We start from the raw sequence: 23,021 nt of genomic DNA, 5'->3' as shown, positions 1-23,021 counted from the left end.
ATGATGTTTCGGCATAGCCTTCATCAGATCATTCTTTTTTCATCTTAGATCATACACTGTGGTTCTAAGATGAAAAAAGAATGATCTGATGAAGGCTATGCCGAAACGGAATCATCCTGATTAAAAATTGGACATCGGCTACTTGAGTGTGCGATGCTGTTTTTTTTTTATTTAAGACTCAAAGCTACACATGCCTTCTGTCCCTGCTATTGCTCTGGCTAATAGACATTCACTGGAGAATAAAACAGATGAACTGCTAAGCTCTTCCCAGAAGATGGTGAAAGGCTGAGATGGAGCAGAGGGAGCTGCGCAGGAGGAAGAGGAAGGAGCTGACCAGTGCAGAACACCACGCTCTGCAACAGGGACGAACCCATGAGGCGCTGCATCGTTTCAGAGGATCAGAGGAGACTGAAGGCAGCCAGCCAGGTCTCCTCCAGGTGCTACGGTTTCCTCTACCTCCAGAAATATGCTGGTCAGGTTGACCCACAATGGCTGCGCGGTTGCAGTCGCAGCGGCTCAGGACTAACACCGGAACAGTATTTCGTTGTACGGTTGTCAAATGACAAATAAAGCACTTACTTACTTGCTTCAGGCATCTAAGCCAAACTGAATGTTTAGTTCATTTATTCATTAAATAATTTATATTATATTCTTGTTTTAAAGCTGAAGGTCCTTCCATTCAGAGGAAGAGTGACACTAACGCGAACATGAGCATTTATTACACTCGCCTGTGAGGTTCGTAGTGTGGGCTCTTTAAATGAGTGGCACTGGTGTACAACATTGTTTTGAATCGGCTATATGATGTTAAATGCTAGATTGTTGTTGATTTAAAGGGACTATACAGAGTTTCCAGCCATGTCCTAATGTCTAGAATGAGCTCAGACCTAATTCACCACAAAAGCCTCTAAAATCCTACACTGTCACTCAAAAAGGTGTTAATTTGGGTCCGAAGTGCCGTCATGCACGAGCTTAAAGGAATAGGCCACCGTTTTTACATACTAAGATATGCTCTTACCTCACTTTAGCCAAGTTAATATATCCCCGTCTGGTCTTTGTACGTGCGCTCTGTCAGGCAAACGGAGCACATACGCAGCCTCTCCCACATGTCACATAGCTCCAAAAAAGCTCACGATAGAAGCTACCAAGCTCTTCCACGTGTTCCCTATTTAAATAAAGTTACGTGAAGTGTTTTCATGCGAAGTATATTTACCCAGAAATGTAGCATGTCGATTTTATAAGCAAATAAAAAGGGGGACTATATTGTGAGGCGTAATGATACGAGGAGCACAGCGTCCGCGTAGTAACTCCTAAAGACTTCCCCCGCTCACTTCCGTCAATAACCTTTAGGAGTTACTGCGCGGACGTTTTACTCCTCATATCATTACGCCTCACAATATAGTCCCCCTTTTTATTTGCTTATAAAATCGACATTCTACATTTCTGGGTAAATATACTTCGCATGAAAACACTTCACGTAACTTTATTTAAATAGGGAACACGTGGAAGAGCTTGGTAGCTTCTATCGTGAGCTTTTTCGGAGCTATATGACATGTGGGAGAGGCTGCGTATGTGCTCCGTTTGCCTGGCAGAGCGCACGGACAAAGACCAGACGGGGATATATTAACACGTCTAAAGTGAGGTAAGAACATATCTTAGTATGTAAAAACGGTGGCCTATTCCTTTAACATAGAAGGTGCAGTTACGCATAAGACCAGAGGTGGCAGTAGTGAGTATAAAATTACTAGCATACATCTAGCCCCTTTAAGCATTAAATTGGCCTACAAAGTTGAAATCATGATCAAAACTAAACCATAATAAACGTAGGCAGTTTTTTCATGTTTTCACATTCTCTCAGTCGCTAAATATTGAGGCCAGTGTTCCCAAAGCTTGCAACCCCCTGAAATTTGTACCGAGACCTATTTTTAGGTCCCAGCTGAGAACCACTTCTTTCAATCGTTACGTATTAGGAGCCATTAGTCCAGCATTGTTCTTATCCTCATTTTCCCTTGGCATGGCTGGACTGTAGCTGGATGGGTTTGTTATGCCATCAAAGCATCGCGCGGACACACCATTACTACGCTGTCACTGAGGTGTCAGTCTGAAGGCCCAGAGTGAGTAATGGGAGTGAGGTCACCATCTGCGGTACACGATATGACAGGGCCAGCACTAGTCGGCGTCAAGAGAACAGCTTTTTGACAGAGAGCTGAAGAGCGGAGTGCGCTCGAGAAGCAGCAGAAGGCTATTTGACAACTGTGACTTTGCAGACTACACTCGTCGAGGAAATCACACTGGTCATCCAAAGCACTTGTCCGAGGCAACTATCGCGCTGATGAAGCAACTGTTTCACATATGGAAACAATACGCAGTGTCTATTTCTGAATTATGACCTCTGCCAGTCAGTCTGTTCAAACTGGAGGAAATGGTTATACCGACTTTACTCCAGTTTGTTCTCCCTCTATTTGTTTCTCACTATTTATATAATTTTATTACCTTTTAAACATTTTTTGAAATAAAAAAAAATGATTGAAATGATTGAAAAGCATCTGTAAATTCCACCTTTATTATTATTAATCAACACAATGTCAATAAGAAGGTCAAAAAGCAGCATCTCTTATTAAAATTACACAATGGCTACTTAACCCCCACCTTAACTGAGGCTTTACCCAAATCTAAAAGCTTCCTCTTTTGTGGCTTTCTTGCTGATTTTTTTTTTTTTTTTTTTTTCAGTGATGTGTTTATTGTGTTTATTTTTTTGTGTGGAAAAAACGTGGTGGTGTTTTTCATCATTTTTAATCGCTTTCTTGACATTTTATTGTTCCTATTTCATCGCTTTTTTGTAGCATTTTCATCACTTTTTTGCTGCTTTATCATCACTCTTTAGTCGTGTGTTTCTGTCACTTTTTTCTATTGTATTATTGTTGCTTTTCCGGCACATTTTTGTCGGTTAAAGGGGCTAGATGCAAGTTTGCCATTCCATACTCACTACTGCCACCTCAGGTCATACGTGTAACTGCACCTTCTATATGATGCTTGTGCATGACGGCAATTCGGACCCGAAGTAAAACTTTGTGACAGTGCAGGATTTTAGAGGCAGTTGTGGTGAACAGGTCTGAGCTCAATTTATACATTCGGACATGGCTGGAACATGTCGAGGGAGGAAAATACATAATTTTAACATTTTTAAACGCCGTATAGTCCCTTTAAGGCGAGAGTTAAGGGTGTTAAAGGATTTTGGTTTATTTTAGTCAGAGAGATTTGGGCCAGGTTCAATGGGTCCAATGGAAAACATCCTCATCCAATAGGTAGTCAAGGAGCTGAACTTTCCCTTTCCCTCCTTCTGTTGTACACTTGTGATATTGCTCTCAAACTAATGACAACTATTGGGTTCTGTATGTGCTTTATATTTGACAGAATTGAACAATAAAGCAAAGTGAACTGAACCCAACTGCTTGAAATGTCAAAAAGTCAGGTGGTGTGTGTCTAAGATGCCAGAGGCCGATTTGGGGTTTGGCTGAATACCACAGAGCACACAAACCTTTAACCACCAGTTCAGCGTAGTTGGAGACTCCGGTCCCTCGGGGCGACTGCGTGACGCATCGGTAAAGGTCCTGGTCTGTTCTCTGGACGTCGCCGAGCTGAAAGGACACCACGAAGCGCCGGTGACTGAGGTGCTTGACAGACGCCGTGGTTAAAATGTCCCCGTTGTTTCTCTGGAAAGCAACGAAAGGACAGGGTCAGGCAAAACAGAGCAGGTCATCGTACTCCCCACTCAGTGCACGCAGAAGGACATGGATATTTGGTTCTGTCCACATATTAATATAGTACAATAGTGTAGTTAATCACATTTTACTGCGAACAATATTCAGCAGCCCAAATATTGCATCAGCTGAAACTCATGGATTGGTAGTCTTTTCCATCCTAGAAAGTGAATATGCCACTCACTAGGGAACAGGAACTTTTTTTTTGGTTCCTATTGCAGGCACTCACAACAAATCCGAAAGCATGTGTTGCGATGTAGGTGTTTTTTCTTATATTTATTGACGTAAAGCACTTTGGTCTGCCAAGTGCTTGAGAAATAATCTTTGATGGATGGATTGATTGATTGATGTGTATTTAAAGCGAGCAGGTTTGCCTCTCGAGACATCACCGGCTCGTCTCCATGGAGATGTTACTGCTTTACCATGATAAGAGGTAGACAAACATTAGGTTTTAATACACTGCCTGACCCTCTAAAAAATAACTGCAAAGACGGTCGCACGCTCTTTTATTAGGTTGGACAACCATTTAAGTGCACAAGACACATTAGACAGAAGTTTTGCTAAAACATCGTTAACACAGTGTAAGTTTTTGCTAAAGATTGTACTCAGCTTTCTTTAGTTTGGCCATTTTTGTGATGTTCATAGTTTAACTTCCTTATCGGACACCGACAGGAAGTGACATAGATGAAGGCAATTTTAAACTGTTGCCGTGCCAACCATGTTAAGTCAATGGGGAATGAGTCAAACTGCTATGGGACTTTACCTTTATCTGTCACTTCCTGTCCTCAGCTCAAAAATTCAAATAAAAATAACTTTTCTACCCAACATTTCTTCATTAAACTTGCTGCTTCACTAAACATAAAATGATAATTGACTCTGTGCATAACTTCAAAACGGCCAAGAAGTGGCTTCCTGTTTCGATCCAGCACACCAAAATAAAAGCATCATCTTATTCATCAGTTCAACTTTCTTTCTGCCTAACTATTAACAGGCAAAACGCTTAATTTAATTATTTAAATACATTCTTGCAATGAACACCTGCTGAACTAATCAATGAGACGAGCTGTGTGCTTTTATTTTGGCGTGCTGGATCGAAACAGGAAGTCACTTCTTGGCAGTCAGTTGCAGCTTCACTGAAATAAAATGATCATTATGCAAATGGTGAACTTGTAACTGATGTTATCCAACTAAATAAGTCCTATTTTCAAAAGCATTAAAACCTGTCACATGCACTTTAACATTGATTATGACATGCATATGGTGTGGCTGCTTCTGCAATGACAAAAGATCCAGTGATGCTTTAATTTTTCACTGAGATCTGAAAGTACGGGTAAGATCTGGACTCTGTAGTGGCCGATCCATGTGTGACAATGGGGGCTCATGCTCCCTGAACCACTCTTTCACAATGTGAGCCCGATGAATCCTGGCATTGTCTTGGAATAATGCCCGTGCCATCAGGGAAGAAGAAATCCATTGATAGAATAACCTGGTGATTCAGGATGTTCAGCTGACCTCATACTTTGGGCACATAGTGTTGCTGAACCTGGTCCTGACCAACTGCAGCGACCCCGGATCAGAACAGTTTGTTAAATCCAACTCCCAATAACGTCTTCTCCTTTTTTTTGGGTGACTTTTAGACAGTGTATGTTACGTCCTGTTCCGCATGTTTCATTTTGATCGCACAGTCCAAAACTAATCTTTGTCTAATCAAGCAGTGTTCCACATAGCGATAAATAACCTGTAATGTTCCGCAGTGTGGCTTTAACACTGCAGGCCTGGCACTTGCAGCACACGCTCTGTGGTATTCTAATTGTTACATAAAAGATGCATGATTACATCCACCACTGCTTAATATTACACAGACTCCCAATCCACTAAGCCAACAACAAAGAAAGCATTTAAATTAGTCCTATCTGGGTCAGTTTTTATTTGCGCTTCATAATTAAACAGAGAATTGTCCATTTGTGTGGTTTTAATTAGAGCAACGGGACCGTCTCAGTGCACTGTGATATAATCAGACAATATGACAGTCTGATGTCCCTTCATAACTACTAATGTAATCTTGTTAAAATAATAGTCATTAAGAGAGAAATGTGGGCCAACTCTTAATAGGAGCTGTCAATCTCCTCTGTGCTTGTAGTGTTTTCTTTACAAGTAGCACTCTGTTGTAGAGGGTGGTCCTAAGAAGGAAACGACACACATGCAATACAGGCTGCTGCAATGAAGCAAAGAAAAGTCTGTGGGCTAAAAGACAACAGAAGTGTAGTCTATTGAAGAAGTGTAATTTATTCAGTATAGTGTGATGTACATTGATGTAAAAGTCTCATTTATGAATTGAGCTTGATCTTTTTCTTTAAAGGAATAGGCCACCGTTTTTACATACTGAGATACAGAGGCGAGATAAAGTGAGTACACTGTTTGGAATTTCTCACATTTCTGCCTAAATTGGTCATAAAATCTGGTCTGATCTTCAATAAAATCACAGGTATGATTAAACAGTGTCTGCCTGAACAAATACCACCCAAACATTTAAATGTTGTATTATACGGCTCTGCAAGTAGAACGCTCCATTGATTTGAAAGGGATTTTCCAACGTTCTACCAGGCATTATTTTTTGATAGAGGACCTCTGAGAAACATAATGACCGCTGCCAATGGTAACGGAGTTTGTGCTTGTAATACAGGTCTTTCATATCACGCCGCACGTACGTAGTAGACACTATCTCTCTTCCCCGTCACTGCGAGAGAAGTTGCGGGAATTGCTCGTGAAGTTAGAGGGAGTCCGACTTTCAACTTGCCCAGAGATTCACCCCCATTCCTCCAACTGCACCTTCAACTAAGTAGCTAGGCTAGCTGCTAGCCTTGTTGCTACTAGCCAAGCCAAACGTTGCCAAGCAACGCACAAACTTTTGGGAACTATTTGCCGCGGTGTATGAAGTTTATGTTGTGTGTGTTCAGTTGGCAAATGGCCGTATAATAAGCGGGACAATATATAGAACGCTGGTCATTATCGGGAAATAAGTACCTTCAGGGCAAAACAAGACCGGTTCGCCCTGTCGGTGCTTATTTTCCCGATAATGACCAGCGCTATATACACAATCCCTTACATAATATTTTCATTGGCCACAACATGTAAACATTCACAGGAGAGCATGGAATAAGTAAGTACACTGCCTGAATCTCACTGAACTGTAGCAGTTATGGCCACTAAAAATATGATCAAATGTAAATGTTGCAGGGCTGCCCAAACTTTTTGTCTCCAAGGGCCAAAATGAAAAAGTGTCTGTGGGTCGCAGGCCAAACACGGCGATGTGAAGCGTGAGACACATATAACTGCAAATAATAGTTACTTTCTTTTCTTTTCTGGTATACATTTGCATTTAATTCTATCTATGCAAATAACATGCTACAAAAGCCTAGTTTTAGTAGAACAAAATCAATTATTGTAGCAATATAGTGCAAAATGTAAACAACAACACCACCTGTACCTGCAGTACCGACAGTGACTTTACCTCATTCATTTCAATTTGAAAGTGTTAGGTCAGCATAAATTCTTTTATAAGTCATACATGTCAACGACCTTTGCAATAAAATTTGGAAAAATGGGAAAGTTGATGCTACAACGTTCTATGACTGACAAATACCAAGACACCAGAGCAGTGTTTCCTTAACTTTGCGAAAGGAGTGAAACAGCGCCCCCAATTTGTCGCTGGTGGCCAAAAAGTGTACTGCATCTATATTTGCCATTGAGAATGAATGGGAGAGAGTTAGTATTAACCTACGCAAGAGTAGGTCACTCTCTGGCGGGCCAACCTAATTTTCCGGCCCCACTTTGGGCACCCCTGGTTTAAAGGGACTATACGGAGTTTAAAAATGCTAAAATGATGTATTTCCCTCCCCCTACATGTTCCAGCCATGTCTTAAGGTGTAGAATGAGCACAAAATATTCGGAGTAGAAATAATAGACTGCATTCTTAAACTGTTGGAAATTTCCAGGACAAATGACAAGTTAAAAGGGTAAAAAAACAACCCTGCTTTGTGCTTGGAGGTTTTTAATTAGAAGATGTACGTAGTTCTCTGGATCAGTGATAATGAGTTAAAAAAAAGACTGGCTCCTTTAAAGACGTCAATGAAAAATGAGTCACTTTTTTTTTTAGCAGTTCCTTGTAATGAACAGACTCTAAAAATCCAGCTTCCGTTTAAGAGTCATAAATGCTCACTAATTCTTTTGTTCCTCAAAGACGCTGTTGATGGCTTTGTTTGTATCATTTTCAGCAAGATGCAAAAGGGAGGGCATTTGAGGAGCAGTCTGGAATAGTGGAACGTGAAAGAGAGGAGTGAGACAGACTCAGATGAAAGTTGTCGGCTGCACCTCGCTGTTGCACTTTGCATTTCTCACATTGTTCCACACCATTAAAACTCAGAGCATCTGTCAACTCCACACATCTCAAAGACACACATCGGACTGCGCACATTTCTCCCGCGTTTTCGGGCCAGCGTCGTCCCCAAAAATATGGTGGGCACGTATTTCTCAAAGTCATTCTTTTGATGTGGCCGTTTTAAGTGAATGTGAAGCATGTGACGCCTGCTGCGAATGACAAGGAGACCTCTGGGTTGAGTTGGCCGATGTCCTTTGGGCCGGAAAAACAGTCCACACACACCTCAGGAGGAGCGATCACAAAAATCACAAAGTCTGGGTTAGGGTTTAGATACGGCAGCAACAAGCCGCGTCTCCACACAAAATGAGAAAATCATGATCGCGCACCTCCGCATCCCAGCTGAGTATGTGTGAGGATATCATTACGAGGACGGAAAGGAAGATACAGTGCATATTACAATTGTGGAATGATGATAGGATTTTAATTTGGCCTTCTCTTAACTAATCCAGGGTTTATACGGAAGAAGAAAGTGAAATGTAATGATTTTAACGAAATTTGAATGAGCAAATGCTACATTTTAATGCCACAAACAGAAGAAAACTCTGCATATATTTGATATCTTAACACATTGAGTGCTTTTAGCTGTAGAAGGCCAACAATCCAGACCATTTTTCATGATATTTGTAGCACCATACCGTATTCTCTGTTACAGCTATTGACACATGCTGTGGCTCGTTTGAAAGGTGAGACTCTAAGCTTTCCGTAGGTGAAAACGGTTTAAGTCTACGTGCCTCGGTTCCTGAGAAGTCCTAAGTTAACAGAGGCTGTTTCTTTTTTTTTCTAGAAACGGAGATAACAGGGGTTTTATGCAACACTCTCCTTTCTGATTAACTCCTCTCTCAAACTCTCTCCTCCTCTCTGGACAGACACTAAGGTTACGGGAAGAGGCAAACTCCTAAATATCTCTGCTTCAAGTCAATTTTCAATGACAAAATTGTTGACACGTTTTGAAACGCAGCATGTTATCAATCGCTTTTTATCTCGTCTGCATTTAAACAGCCTGGTTCTCAGATTGAATCAGAATCAGAATAGTTTTTATTGCCATTGTTTGTAAACAGGTTCACAAACTAGGATTTTTTCTTGGTGAGACGTGCAACATTAAACATAAAAACATATAACACAGAATTTAGATAAAAACAAGCTATAAACTTTTAACTATGCTTTAGGGGCAGGCATAAGAATGTTAAAATAAATAATAGCATAAAAAATAAGAGGTAAAATATGGTAGACGACAACAATTGACAAAAGAACGGATTGGATTTACATATTGTGTAGGTGTATAAAGTGATAAAGTGATATAAAGTGATACAGTGATATGTGATAGCAGTGTACTGTACTGAGTTGTATTGAAGCTGAGTTGTATTGTTGTATCCGGGTATTGAAGACTTAACCCAGATGTTTCTCAGCCGTCCAAGGACCAATTTTAACCATTTAAAAACTCAGAGAAACGATATAATCTCAACTGTTTCGATCGAAGCCGCGCTGCCTTGTCAAACGCGCTCCAGAGAGAGAGAGAGAAGTGTCGGGTTTACAGCTGTTCGCTACGCAACACCACCATGAAATGTCCAGATCGAGACTTTTCACAAGTTTTTGATCGTCATTTATTTCACTTCTGTTCATCACAGAGCTACCACAATCACACAGAAGGTATATAAGAGTATCTAGCTTCATAATTGAAAAAAACATAATTTGTTTTTGGCACAATGTGTTAAAGGCTCACTGCGTAACATTTTGGACTATACTGTTGCCATCAATACAAGACCAGCTCGACACAGAAAATGCTATTTTTGCAGTGGGTAATCAAAGACTGGATTTGAATGAGGTCCTAAAACCTGTTTAAATCTCACATCCGGCTGACTTTGCTCATATCACCATGGAGACGAGCTGGAGGCGTACCCACTCCCGGTCATGTCTTAGGAGAGCTGAGCCGCTCACAGCAAAAGCACATGTTTGTTTGTACATTTATGAGGTATTTTTCAATGATGAAAATATCTGGAAAAAAATAAATGGTTGTATTTAAATGTTATTTACTGGGTAACATGTTACGCAGTGTGACTTTAAGATGTGCAAAAAAAACTGCAACTGAGGGCCCGATCTTGTGCATCAAAACGGAGACGATAGCGTGACATTTTGCGCTCGGTAGGAGCGCACTTTGTGATCTTGCCACTCCAGACTTAGCGCATTTAAGTGGGTGGAGACACACACATTTTCCTCCAACCAGATCGACTCCACGTCCAGGAGAGTGGTTATGTGGGGGTGAACATGTGCTTTCGTTTTGCTTCGCGTTCACGTGAACATCATTTAGCTCGCGATGGGGTAAATAAAGTTTTTAGTTTGGCCTGTGAGAGCCTAAGGCTTAAGAAAGAACGCAAGACAGCGCAATGTAAACGAGGAAGTGAATGTCAGCCGTGTTTCCATCAGTGCAGTCGCCTCCTCTTGTGACGCCCCCTCACAGGTGGCGGAGGCGAATGGCACATATAGCGCCGCCACTCAGAAAATAATTCACCAAGAGCCTGCGCCGCCCCGTGCGCTGCCACAAGATCTGGCCCTGAATGTTTTAGACCATAATTTCAATTAATTTAAATACAGTTAAAATTGTCGAGCAAAGTCATAATTTACCAATGAATTTATATTTGATGCCAGTTTGAATCCAATTTAAGTTCTTTCATGCCCCGCGGAAACCCTGCAATCTCACTGAAACGCCTTTTTCTGAGGTGCCTCGGGACCCTATTTTACATGTTTTCAGCTGTAGGGGAGAACATGCAAACGCAACACACCTGCTGTTCCACCAATGAGCCTAAAGCACTGTATATATTATTGCATGTATTATATCATTATTGTATAATCGCTTTAGAATGGAATATCCTGATCGAGACCACAGACTATAACCAAATCAGGACTGGGACTGAAACCCCCCCCAGTCAGATTTACTGGCCACTATGCCTTCAACGTTTTTACTGTGTGTGTCATTATTTGTAGTATTTTTAAACATTGATGCAACCTTACTCCCAGCATTTTCTGTCTATTGCTCTTGCTGGTATAGAAGGGACCATTTTGGGACAATAACGCAAAAACAAAGAATGAAGAATGGACCTAAATTGATTCCACTGTGCTCTGGCTGGTTAAGTGGGTCAAAACACACGGAGAAATGGCAAATAGTAAAAAAACTGAAAATTCATGACAGATTGAAAAAGAACGCAGTACATTGTGATCAGTGGAGCGTTGTGCTGTGATAAAGTATAGCCGATACAGTATAATTGTGGTTTGCTTCAGGTCAGCAGTGATTAACAGTGTTTGTGGGTGGCCTGCAGAGCAATTGCTGTTTGAGAGGAAAAAATGATGAAGTCACTATAGCGTTTTACTCAACACTGTATAGAGAAATAACTCAGATGCTATGGTTTAATAGAAATAAAAGCAAGTGTCTAAATAAACCTCGGTCTGAAACTATTTAGATGAAAAGTTATAAGTGGGCCACCCTGACCCTGTAAGATGCTTTAACGTCCCAAAGGCAAAGCGAGGAGACTTCAAGGCGTGTGTGGCCTTAAATCAAGGTCTGCAGTCTATTTACACAAGAATACTTCTGGGACATTCTCCTTTTCAAATATGTTTTGTTGTGGTGGAACGGTGCGGCGATGCCGAGTGAAAAGGAAAAGTCAAACTCTAACGTTTGTGCCTGACGTATTCAAAAGCTGGTTCTATAGGTTTTGCAGGTGCACAAGTCCTGTCATTGTTCGAGTCCTCACCTCCAGCAGGAGCTTCTCAGCTTCTGATGATCTTCCAGAAGCCACACATTGGAAAGTGGCATTTTGCCCAGCATTGACCTCCTCGTCTCCGAGCCTGGAGAAATGTGGCGCCTTATCTGCAGGCAGACACAAACACACATCAGAAGACTCGATTACCTTTTCAACGCCCACAAAGCCAGACGCTTGCACAACACACATTTGATTGTTTTTATACTTTTTCATATGCATAAACTGAATTAAATACATTTCTATTTAAGATCATCTCAATGGCAAACCTATAGGAACTAAAGCAGTCGGCAATATTTTTTTTCAGCTCTTAACTTGTTTTGTAGCAGTTATGGAAATGCAAATGCACTAATGCATACTTATACACCTCGTATACATTTAATCTATTGTTTTAAGGAGATACTTATATTTTAATGTGTGTGGGAGACACTGCTGTATGTCTATTACAAAATTAATTTGAATGGATGCCTGACCTGAGCTGATTGTGGGAGTATCTGCTAAGCAGTAAAGCAGTACTCTACATTTGGACTAATAATGTCCCCGCATACTGAGTGGCAATGCCAGTGACTCAGTGTGTAGGTGGAGCCCTCTCACCCAACTGAGTGATTAACAATAGCACACAGAACCGCAGCCTCCTGCTGAGCCAAATATCTGGTAAACATCGTCTACAGAAACAGGAAGGACCAGCCCGCCTGTCGCTCCATCTGACTGACAGTTCAACATGGAAGAGCTGAGGCTTCTGGGAAAAGAATAAGAGTGACTCTACTGATCTGTGCTTCTGCGCTGCTATGGAGATGAGGGGGGGTGACAATTTGTTGAACTTAGAGGAGGTAGAGTAAGGCGAGCGCCCCACAGGAGGCCATGTTTTCTTTAAGTGACTCTGCCTCCTAAGGTTAATTCATAATTCATATTCGTGCCTGAGAAGGGAACATAAACAAGCAGTGAAATAAGTGTGAACACACACAATAACACTGCCACTTAAGTTGGCACCCAGTGTGTCGTACTACAGCTAAATGTGTCAGATCTTACCCTCCAGACTCTTTAGTGAGATAAATATTTCATTGTGCCGCAGCACCAGTTAAAGTAAAAGGCTGAGACCCAGGAGAATACAAAAGAAATGTCACACAAACTTGAACAAAAAGCCCAAAAGCACCTTGTTGATTTGACAATGATTTATTTTGGAAATGCATGTTTTGCTATGCAACACTTCTCTTTGATTTCTTTTCCATCTTTCTTCACACTGGTCTCAGCCAAGTAACTCAGACTGGCATCGTGCCATATCATAAGGCATGCTCAGGTCTTGATGAGAGCCTTAATTATTTAATGACCACAGTGGGAGCATTCAGGGGAAGCCATCTGCTGTAGCTCAGAGCAACGGAGAGCTGAGTGAGCGCTGTACGTACTGAAGGGCTATAAACCACCTCTAATCAGCTCTCATTTAGTCAGCAAATGGATACTTTTTAAAATGCCATTTCGTCCACGAGGGGTATAAATACACATCCTGTCGCCTGGTGAGAACTACCTGTGAAGCGTGTATCATTTGTAGCAGTCACTTACAAACTGTAGCCGTGTGCTGCTGTTGAACGCGTTCTGACCTGACAAGAGCCCTCCTGTTCAGCACCGCGTTCAGTGCACTCTGAGTGTTCGTGACATGGCCAGACCTCGTCCAAGTATTAAACTCTGGGGGTGCTTATGTTTTACACACACTCCTCCAGGGCCTGACAACAGCGCTGCAATCAGACTCTTTTCACTGGTGACACACAAAGCTTTACCGCAGCAGGGAGTCAGAGGTTACACCCCGAAGAGAATGCATTTTCATGAGCTTTGAAGCAGCACGCCTTGTGAATAATGTAGAAATGCCTTTGTAGAAAAGTTATACACAGGCAGGACTGCACTGATTAACACATACATTTCCCTGTCAAAAGTGGCTCATGGGCACAAAGGCAGGTGTGTGTTTTCAGATGAGTTGGCATTTGAGTGTCGCTGTGTTTTAGTGGAGGCCCGTGTTGCCGTGGGACGCCCTGGGCCCCTCTCCAGTGCTAATATCAAAGGTCGATCTGCCATTACTCTTCTCCCCCCACATCCTATTTATGCTCCACTTTGATTTACATTTTACCCCCAAACCACTGAACCTCTTTGGTCTCTCCCGCTCTCCCGCGTTCTCTGCTGTTTTGATAATTGCGTTCATTGTCAGAAGTGGCACTTACAGCAGGGATAGTTGACCACCATGATGTCGTCTATGGCGATGTAGCCCTTCCGCTCCCGGGAAACAGTGGCCTCAATCAGGACCTGCAAAAGTAAAGTGAATATTATGATTGGATTGAAGTCATAAGTGTAACAGCCATTTGATTTTCCTATAGCTCTCAACGCTGAAGTGTGGCTGCAATTTTGCAAAGAACCTCAAGCGCTCGAGCCGCTTGTGCTTCCTCTTTAGATGATAGATGTTAATTACAAACAAAGCCATCAGTGCACATTTGCAGCGAGCAAACAGGAAGATCGTGGTAAATATACATCTATCTGAACAACTCACTCCTCCGCCCATAACCAGAACACTTCGGTCCACAGACACCAACCTTCTCTCCGTACCCAGAATAAACTCCGGACAATGGGTGTCAGAGCGTCCCAAACGGCTGCTCCTAAACTGTGGAACGCCCTACCACCTGAGGGCCCCACACTCTCTGGAGACTTAGACTTTTCTGTTCCCTTTTTAATATTTTAACCTATTTTTGTGTGCTTTTGTTGTTGTCAGTTTTCACTTGTGTTGTAGCACTTTGAAATGTGTATGTTAAGTGCATTACAAATTAAAGGTATTATTATTATTATTATCTGTCATGTGACCATAAATACACTGCCTGGATGTCACTGTCCTGATCGGGGGTCACTGCAGTTGGTCAGGTCTAGTTTCAGTGACACTACGAGCCCAAAGAATGAGTTCAGCCGAAGACCTGAACATCCTGTAGGACCAGGTTGTTCCATCAATGGATTTCTTCTTCCCTGATGGCACGGGCATATTCCAAGATGACAATGGTTTCACCAGGCTCACATTGTAAAAGATACAAAGATCTTAACCCCCTTGAGAATCTTTGGGATGTGCTTGGAGACAACTTTGCACAGTGGTCAGATCATCATTAAAAGATGTTGATGGACAAATGAATGTAACACTGGTTCTTTTCAAAAAGCTTCATTGCACAAGCTTCTTCAAACAATGCCACAGCAAATGTTTGACGGTAAAGAAGGTCAACAAAATATTAATGTTTTGGTTTAGCGTATTTTGGGAGATCAAATCAAATTGTTTCTCTCAAGCCAAGAAAGAAAATGGCTTTGGACAATAATACTATATACCTCTTAACCTCCAACTGAACCGAACCGAACCAAAAATGAGGATGGAAATACAATGAAAAAAGTTGCCGGAAAAGCAAAAATAACACAATAAAAAGTGACAAAAACACAACCAAAAAGTGCTAAAAATGTGATGCAAACACGACAAAAAGGCAAGGTAAAAAGGGATGAAGAAATCAACAAAAAACAACAAAAACAATGCAAAAAATAGACGAAAAAGATACGATCAGTTTTGTAGGTCTAGGCTTTCAAACGAGGCGTTACTCTGGCCTTTAGGCTGTAAGCTCCAGTCGAGAAGCTTTTAGATTTGGGTAAGGCTGAACTGGAGAAAATGTGCTCGGTTAGAGGTTAATACTAATTTAATACAATTATGATTGACTACTGAAGATTCAAACACACAAGAAATGGCACAATTTAGTGCTTGTCAAACTCACTCAAATCAACAAATGATGTCTTATGATGTAAATGCATCCACACCATGAAATGACCACGCCGGTACAACGTCATGAAATATAAACTTTCTTAATTTCTCCTATTAGTTCTCATAATATTTTCTTTGCCTGATATTTCCATCAAAACAATGGGTAGATCACATTGTTCCTCCATATTGGGTCACATGTATTGCCATCATCTGTGCGCATCTGCTGACCCGAAACCATCAATAAACACTAAAAATAGATCGGTATAGCTTAGCCTCCTTCAGCAGGTATACCCAGAAATATAATAGCTTTATCTGGGAGGACACAATGTGGTCCTCGAGTGGCGCAGTGCATTCTCCAATCAGCTGCAGTTTGCGATGAAGCTATAGCAGCAGATAATACGGCGTGCACATGGGGCCCGGGGGACGGCTAACCTCCACACCGAGCGCTGGAACAATAAGCCGCGTGAGGTGGGCTCTCGTGAAGCCTAATCAATATCGAATCACAATGCTCTATAATGGTGCGAGAGTTATGAGGCACCGGGGGGATGTTTGTTTTCGACGCACCAAGGACAGGCTTCCATCGGCATGTCGGATCGAAGGCCGGCTTTGACTTATTGTTTCTCATAATCCTCCAACCACGCGATTACAACATGGATAATATCTGCGGCTCTTCTCAGGATCACACAGACATCCTTCTGCTGGATACTTTTTATGACTCGTGTTCTGTTTACAAGCAGGTGGAAATGTCACACCGCCAAGTAAATTAAACCCATTCTTTCCAGTATGGCAGTTAACTAGTTCACTACATGGGACGATAGATACAGACGGCATCTCTGGAATCGGCCATATATGGTCATGTTTGAAAACAGTTAAGGGGGAAAACAATTTTGAAAAAAATCTAAACTTTCTTTAATTATTCAAAAACTACTTTAACAAATGCTGAATTCTGAATATAGTTTATACTAAATAAAGATACAAAGACATGGTGAGGAGCAAAATGGTTCAACAGCCCATAAGTACATAAAAAAACTGAGAATGCTAACATGATGCTACATGTTAGCATCGGGCAACGTTTTTTCACTTCTACTGAACAATCTGCTGTGAGAAAATGTCCATATGAGCCCGATTTACACTTTGCTTTATTTATGTGATAAATAAGTTCATATTCCACCAGAAAATGGCGAAAAAGAATGAAAAATTGTGTTTCCCAAAAGATTCTATTTTCTCCCTTCTATGACGAGATGCCGTCTGTAAGGATATAGTCGATGTTATTTTCATTCAAAAGACACATTTTTTATGTTTTTAATAAATGCTTTAAAAGGGTCCTCATCACTGTAAAATGCTTGGATGAAACCAGCAGGGTTTATACCACGTAGCAACCAATTGGACAAGCAAGACAAGAAACTGAACTGAACTCAAATCTGTGCCGGGTTTGTGACAGATGGATTTTTTCTTCAACAGTCAACCTTTGGCAGGGAACACCCTGGATGCCTAGTTAGTTGCAAGAAAACAGTGTCCAAAGCATTCTCGTTCAGAGCCAGGAGGACAAAGAACTCTGTTTGTCAGATATTTCCTTAAACTTTATTTCAATGATACAACAGGGGGAAAAGTTTGCTCGATTCCCATGGTGTTTGCAGAGTAACAAGAACACCACAAGCACCTCTAGCCCCGAAAGCCCTCCTCTCACACTGAGTAGGAAGAAGCCGGCCCTCCTTTCCCGACCAGAAGGCCAGGGGTCCGCGCAGCAATTGGTGCGACAACAATCCTGACCGCGCAAGACCCTCACGGCACCTCTGCAGATGGATAGGATGTGAAACGACCGGGGTCAGTCGGGGGGAAAAGGAGAAAACTCTAAACAAAATGAGACAGTGGGGGTGAGGAATGTGGAAAGAAAGACTGAAGTTGACCAAAGTTGAGGTGGCGTCACTTTGAAACCATGATGTAAGATAGGTGTCGGGAGGTCATCTAGTTTGAAAGTGACCCCTCTTCGTCTACAGACGCCCGCTCTCCTCACACTTGTGGATCAACGTTGAGGCTAATCTCCCGCCGAAGTACATTTCTCAGTTTGTTTCCAGGCGCGGCTTGAACCTGACCCTGAAGACGCCACACGCATGATTTACTGCCAGCTCTCTCCCGCTTCTCTGACATTCTGTATGTTATATATAGTGTTTAGAGAGACGTGCACTGTTAATCTCCAATGCCCTATGTCTCTTCAATCATCCTCTCCACCTACATCTTTGGTGTTGCTTTATTTGTGAGTCTGTTTGAAAGATAACTTAGTCAGTGTTGAAGTATTTTATACATTTCTGAAAAGGCCAGTAATCGAGGAGTCCCAAGTCTTTGACTTACTGCAAAAGGGAGACGGGGCAAAGAAATACAGTGGGACCCATATGTTTACATACACTTCAAATAAGACACATTTGCATTTTTTTTCTCACTGTCTGACATGAAACCAAAATAAACTTGTATTTTTTTTACATTGGCTACATGTTTTACACTGACATGGGCTGAGAAGGTACTATGCAGGGCAGAAGCTCTTACTCCAAAAGAAACACAAAAAACAGTTTGGAGTTTGCAAATAAATAAAGGATAAAGACTTTTTTGTGACCAACCATGTGGCCTGACGAAAAGAAAAAAGAAAAATGTTTGGCCATAATGACCATCGTCACGTTTGGATGAAAAAGGGGGAATCTGGAAAGCCTGAGAACACCATCCCAACAGGTGGCAGCATCATGCTGTGGGGCTGCTTTCATGTGGGAGGGACCGGTGCACTTCACAAAATAGATGACATCATGAAGAAAGAAACCCCGTGTGGAAAAAATTTTGAGCAACGTCACAAGACATCAGCCAGGAAGTTAAAGCTTGGGCGCGGATGGGTCTTCCAAAAGCAAATCCCAAAGCAAACTGCCAAACTGGTTACAAAGTGGCTTAAGGATAACAAAGTCAATGTGTTCAAGTGGTTATCACAAAGTTCTGATCTCAGCCCAGTTGAAAATGTATGGGCAGAGCTGAAAAGGCATGTGCACGACAAATGTGGCTCAGTTATACCAGTTCTTTTTGGAGGAATGGACCAAAATTCCGGCCAACTATTGTGAGTTTGTGGAAGGAAATCCAAAACGTTTGACTCAAAATATACAGTTTAAAGGCAATGCCTCCAAATATTAACAAAATGTATTGCAAACTTTTGGTTTTGTAAAAAGTAATATAAAACATATAAAACCGCGCACAAATGTATCTCTCATTCTTCGGGCATTTGACAAAAATATACATATATTTTTATTCTAATTAACATAATAATAATAATAAAAGTTATTTCTGGTTTCATGTCAGACAGTGAGAAAAAAATGTGTCTTTTTATTAAGTGCATGCAAACATATGGTTCCCGCAGTATGAATCTTGGAAACAGAGCAGTTGAAGAAGAAAGACACGAGGCAGGAGTCTGAAATTAGGGAAAATGAGTTTGGAGCAAATAATGCATCTGATCTGAAGATGCCAAATCAGACATAAAGAAATATGAAAAAGAAAACCACCCGCCCACATCCAAACTTCTCTTACCACCAAGAAAAAAACAGAAATGATTACAGCAAACAGAGTAAAACACATATTCGTCAAAATGTTGAAAAAGGGAGTCCATGTCTGTTTAAAGTCACTTTGCTTCGCCTGTGTTGAGCGTAGGATGTTTGTCTCTATCTAATCTACAGAATTACACCCATGCAACCCCTTTTAGTCTATACTTAACTAATAAATTGTTACTTGAAAACGCTGGTATCATCTTGAGTGGAAAAAATAAAAGCATGCCACCAAGTGATTTATGGCAGAAATAAAACACACATTACGAGGATGTATTGCATTACGCAGCGATACAGGCCTTTTAAAAGCTCTGTAATGTATACAAATCATAAGACAATTCATCTGTGCCATAAAGCAACGCAGCCTTCCCCTACAGTCCGAGAAACCATTCGACGCCAGGCCTTCAGTCACTTTTAGACGGGCTCATATAGGTAAATAACCCCCCCAAAAGTCACAACTGAAAGGTCACATGCTCAAGGAAAGCGGCTCAGCTGGAAAAGGCCAGAGCTGTCCGAGTTGTAAAATAGGCCATTATGAATACCAATACAGCCTTTTTAGCACAGTTTCAAAAGGCACTGTGAAACCCCGAGGCATAAGAATGGAAACATAAATCTGTAAAAGTTGAGACAAAATGCAAGTGGATTACAAACAAAGACAAGTTCTTTTCTTGACGCAAAATACGAAACTTCTAATGTGCTATTTATGAAGTAATTGGAGAAAAGAAGTTGTTCTGACCTTCATGATTTCTGTAAATAAAAATAAATGGTGAAGTGATAAATAAAAAGTCATCGATGGAGTGATCTGAGGAGAAGGAAGGACCTGTAAAATCCCCTGTCTCCAGCTCTAGTTGGCAGTCTTAGCAGGTTGGATAGCATCTTTAATATTTGATGAAAAAGCTTCTCCTGGTGTTGCACATACTTCTACCAACAAGACAGAATATGGCATGCACCAGACACACAGACACACAGAACGCCAATCGAGACATCTCAAGGTCTCACCACCGGGAAATTTTCACCATCCAATCTGTTCCGACTGAAGCCCCTTCTTCAAATATGTGATAGGGGCTTAAAGCGATCACAGAACGGCGCATGTTTGAGCAACCCACTTTTTAGAATCTGCCTTTGTGGTTTTATTACGCAAATCAAAAACATCTTGTTAACGCCATATGCTGAAACGGATTTGCATCTTCAGAAACATAAGAATGTCATTTAAGAACTAGAATTTAAAGAGGCTGATTCATAAACCCCCTGCACAGTGGGTGTGTTCTCTTCCAAAGATTTATTTTGACTCACAGACAATGATGTGCAGCGCCAATTTTCCAACGACGGCTTCAAAAGTATTCTGCTCTCTGGGTTAATGATGAAGTAAATCTGTTTACTACTTAAGAGTCGCCATAGAAATGATTTAGAAGTTTGAGGGAATTGAGTCGTAAACTTAAAGGGGGCTTTGGTGAAAAGCAAGAAAGCATTAAGATGGATTTTGTTGTTCTCAGTTTTCTGTTTACTGTGAGTTGTAAAAATAGAGTTACATCCACCACATAAACAACTACCAACTTCTGCAGCACTTCGAACCATGGCTTTTAATTATACGGTACTTTAAGGACCTGTAGTAACTACCTTTACAAGCATTGTTTTATACTATGAATTTAAATTGAAATGGAAAGTACACCTCCTTATTTTTGGTTGAAACAGACGAAAGAAACAAGATGAATTCATTTCTGACTGTGTGTGTGTGTGTGTGTGTGTGTGTGTGTGTGTGTGTGTGTGTGTGTGTGTGTGTGTGTGTGTGTGTGTGTGGCGTGCGTGCGTGCGTGCGTGCGTGCGTGCGTGCGTGCGTGCGTGCGTGCGTGCGTGCGTGCGTGCGTGTACTCGTAGGGACCAACAGAGTGAGGACAATTTTTCAAAGTGAGGACATTTTGGCCTGTCCTCACTTTGAGAAAGGACTGCTTTGGGCTGTTTTAGGGTCAGGATGTGGTTTTAGGGTTAGGGTTAGAATTGGGTTTAGGTTAGGGTTAGGGGGTTAGGGTTAGGGTCTGGGTAATACTTTATAAGTGACCTCACAAAGATGTAGCCGCAAGTATGTGTGTGTGTGTTCTTGTAATCACGACAATGTGAGGACCAGTTTGAGTTTTTAACCAACAGAGTGAGGACATTTTTGGAAAGTGAGGACATTTTGGGTGGTCCTCACCTATTTGAAAGACTGTTTGATGGTCAAGATGTGGTTTAGGGTTAGGGTTAGAATTGGGTTAGGTTTGGGATAAAGGTTAAGGGCTTAGAGTTCAGGGTTAGGGTCTAGATAATACATTATGTCTATGAGTGTCCTCACTAAGATAGCATTACATGATTGTGCGTGTGTGTGTGTGTGTGTGTACTCGTAGGGACCAACAGTGTGAGAACCTCCACGAGTTTTAGACCAACAGCCTAAGGACAATTTTTCAAAGTGAGGACATTTTTGGCCTGTCCTCACTTTGCGAAAGAACTGTTTTGGTCCGTTTTAGAGTCAGGATGTGGTTTTAGGGTTAGAGTTAGAGGTTTAGGTTGGGTCTAGGTTAGGGTTAGGATTGGGGTTAGGGGTTAGGGCCTGGGTAATACATTATGTCTATGAGCAACCTCACAAAGATGTAGCCACAAGTATGTGTGTGTGTGTGTGTGTGGCTACTTTACACCACAAAAATGGAAAATAGCTTTTAAGTTGAGCTTTGTATGCAATTCCATTATCACTGTGAGATGCATGGTCTGATTTTACTTGCTCCAAATTGAAAGCTTTGTGGATTTAATTTATAAAATGATGTCCCTTTTCCGTGATAATCTGCACAATTATCCATCAGAGGTCTTATTAAAGGCACACAGTCAACAGTAATTTGAGCGTGGTTGTGTTTTTGCGTCACCCACTCCTCTGAAGCCATTATAATCCCCTGTCTCCTCTGAGTGGGGCTCTCTTTGGCAGCGCTCTGATGTTCTGACTCACCGCGGCCGTACACTGTTTGCAGAGATGCTGTAGGAAACTGTAGGAAAAGAGAGAGTGCAGCCCACAGGGACAAAAGGAGAGGACAGGAAAGGAAATACATCCGCAAATGACTCTGGGCAGGGACGTCAGGCTCTGCACTGATCTCACTTAGGCCCAGCAAACTACAGAACAGTGTTGACTATAGGCCATTCATCCATTAGATAGTTTAACGTTGGATTCGGGCAGTTCGATTATTTGCTTTTTTTAAATAAAACAATGCAAATATATTCTTTGAAGGAATAAAAAAGTAAAAATGATATCAGGTATGTTCACTTTTGCAATTGAACTGCCATAGACACTTAAGCACTAGAGTTTGGGAATGAAATAAATCATTTTGATACTAATTTGTAAATAGATTTCATTTGAATGCACAACTCTATTTTGGATTATGATCATGCTTGAACAATACTTTTTGAAAGATAAAACCTCAACCCGGTTGTCCCAATAACCGTCAGACATGAGAACCTCCTTAACACCAGGGGGGCGCCATGAGTGTCCATTAGGCCACAGTCAAACACTAGAAAAAGCATGTGAATAACTTTGTGTGTGACCCAATGGGCGAGGAATGCCCTTCTCTTTGGTCCTCATGGCGGGGAGCTGACTTTGCTGTAATACCAAAAGACTCCAAAAGACGCTTGGTAAACAGGATTCCGATGTAGCTTTGGGCCTCGTTTAAACTGCTTAAAAGCCTGATTCCAAAGAGTTTTTCTTTTCCCAAAAATTGCTATGATCCCCGGGCT

The 23,021-nt window shown here is 41.5% G+C and overlaps 1 protein-coding gene across 4 annotated transcripts in view; it reads right to left on the bottom strand.

Annotated features, from left to right (window-relative positions):
• ptprub (protein tyrosine phosphatase receptor type Ub) overlaps positions 1 to 23,021 on the bottom strand; it is a 191,550-nt gene that overhangs the window by 58,039 nt on the left and 110,490 nt on the right. For all 4 annotated transcript variants that reach the window (XM_079560766.1, XM_079560767.1, XM_079560764.1 and 1 more), the window contains exons 4-6: positions 14,153 to 14,234; positions 11,940 to 12,055; positions 3,536 to 3,710 (exon numbers count right to left, since the gene is read on the bottom strand). In XM_079560766.1, the coding sequence (XP_079416892.1) occupies positions 3,536 to 3,710; positions 11,940 to 12,055; positions 14,153 to 14,234 (373 nt within the window). The remainder of the gene's footprint in view (positions 1 to 3,535; positions 3,711 to 11,939; positions 12,056 to 14,152; positions 14,235 to 23,021) is intronic.

This window comes from Gobius niger (assembly GCF_951799975.1).
Source record: "Gobius niger genome assembly, chromosome: 8".
Lineage (NCBI taxonomy): Eukaryota > Metazoa > Chordata > Actinopteri > Gobiiformes > Gobiidae > Gobius > Gobius niger.
Note: the sequence above shows the minus strand (reverse complement) of the source record. Positions and strands in the feature narration are given on the sequence as shown.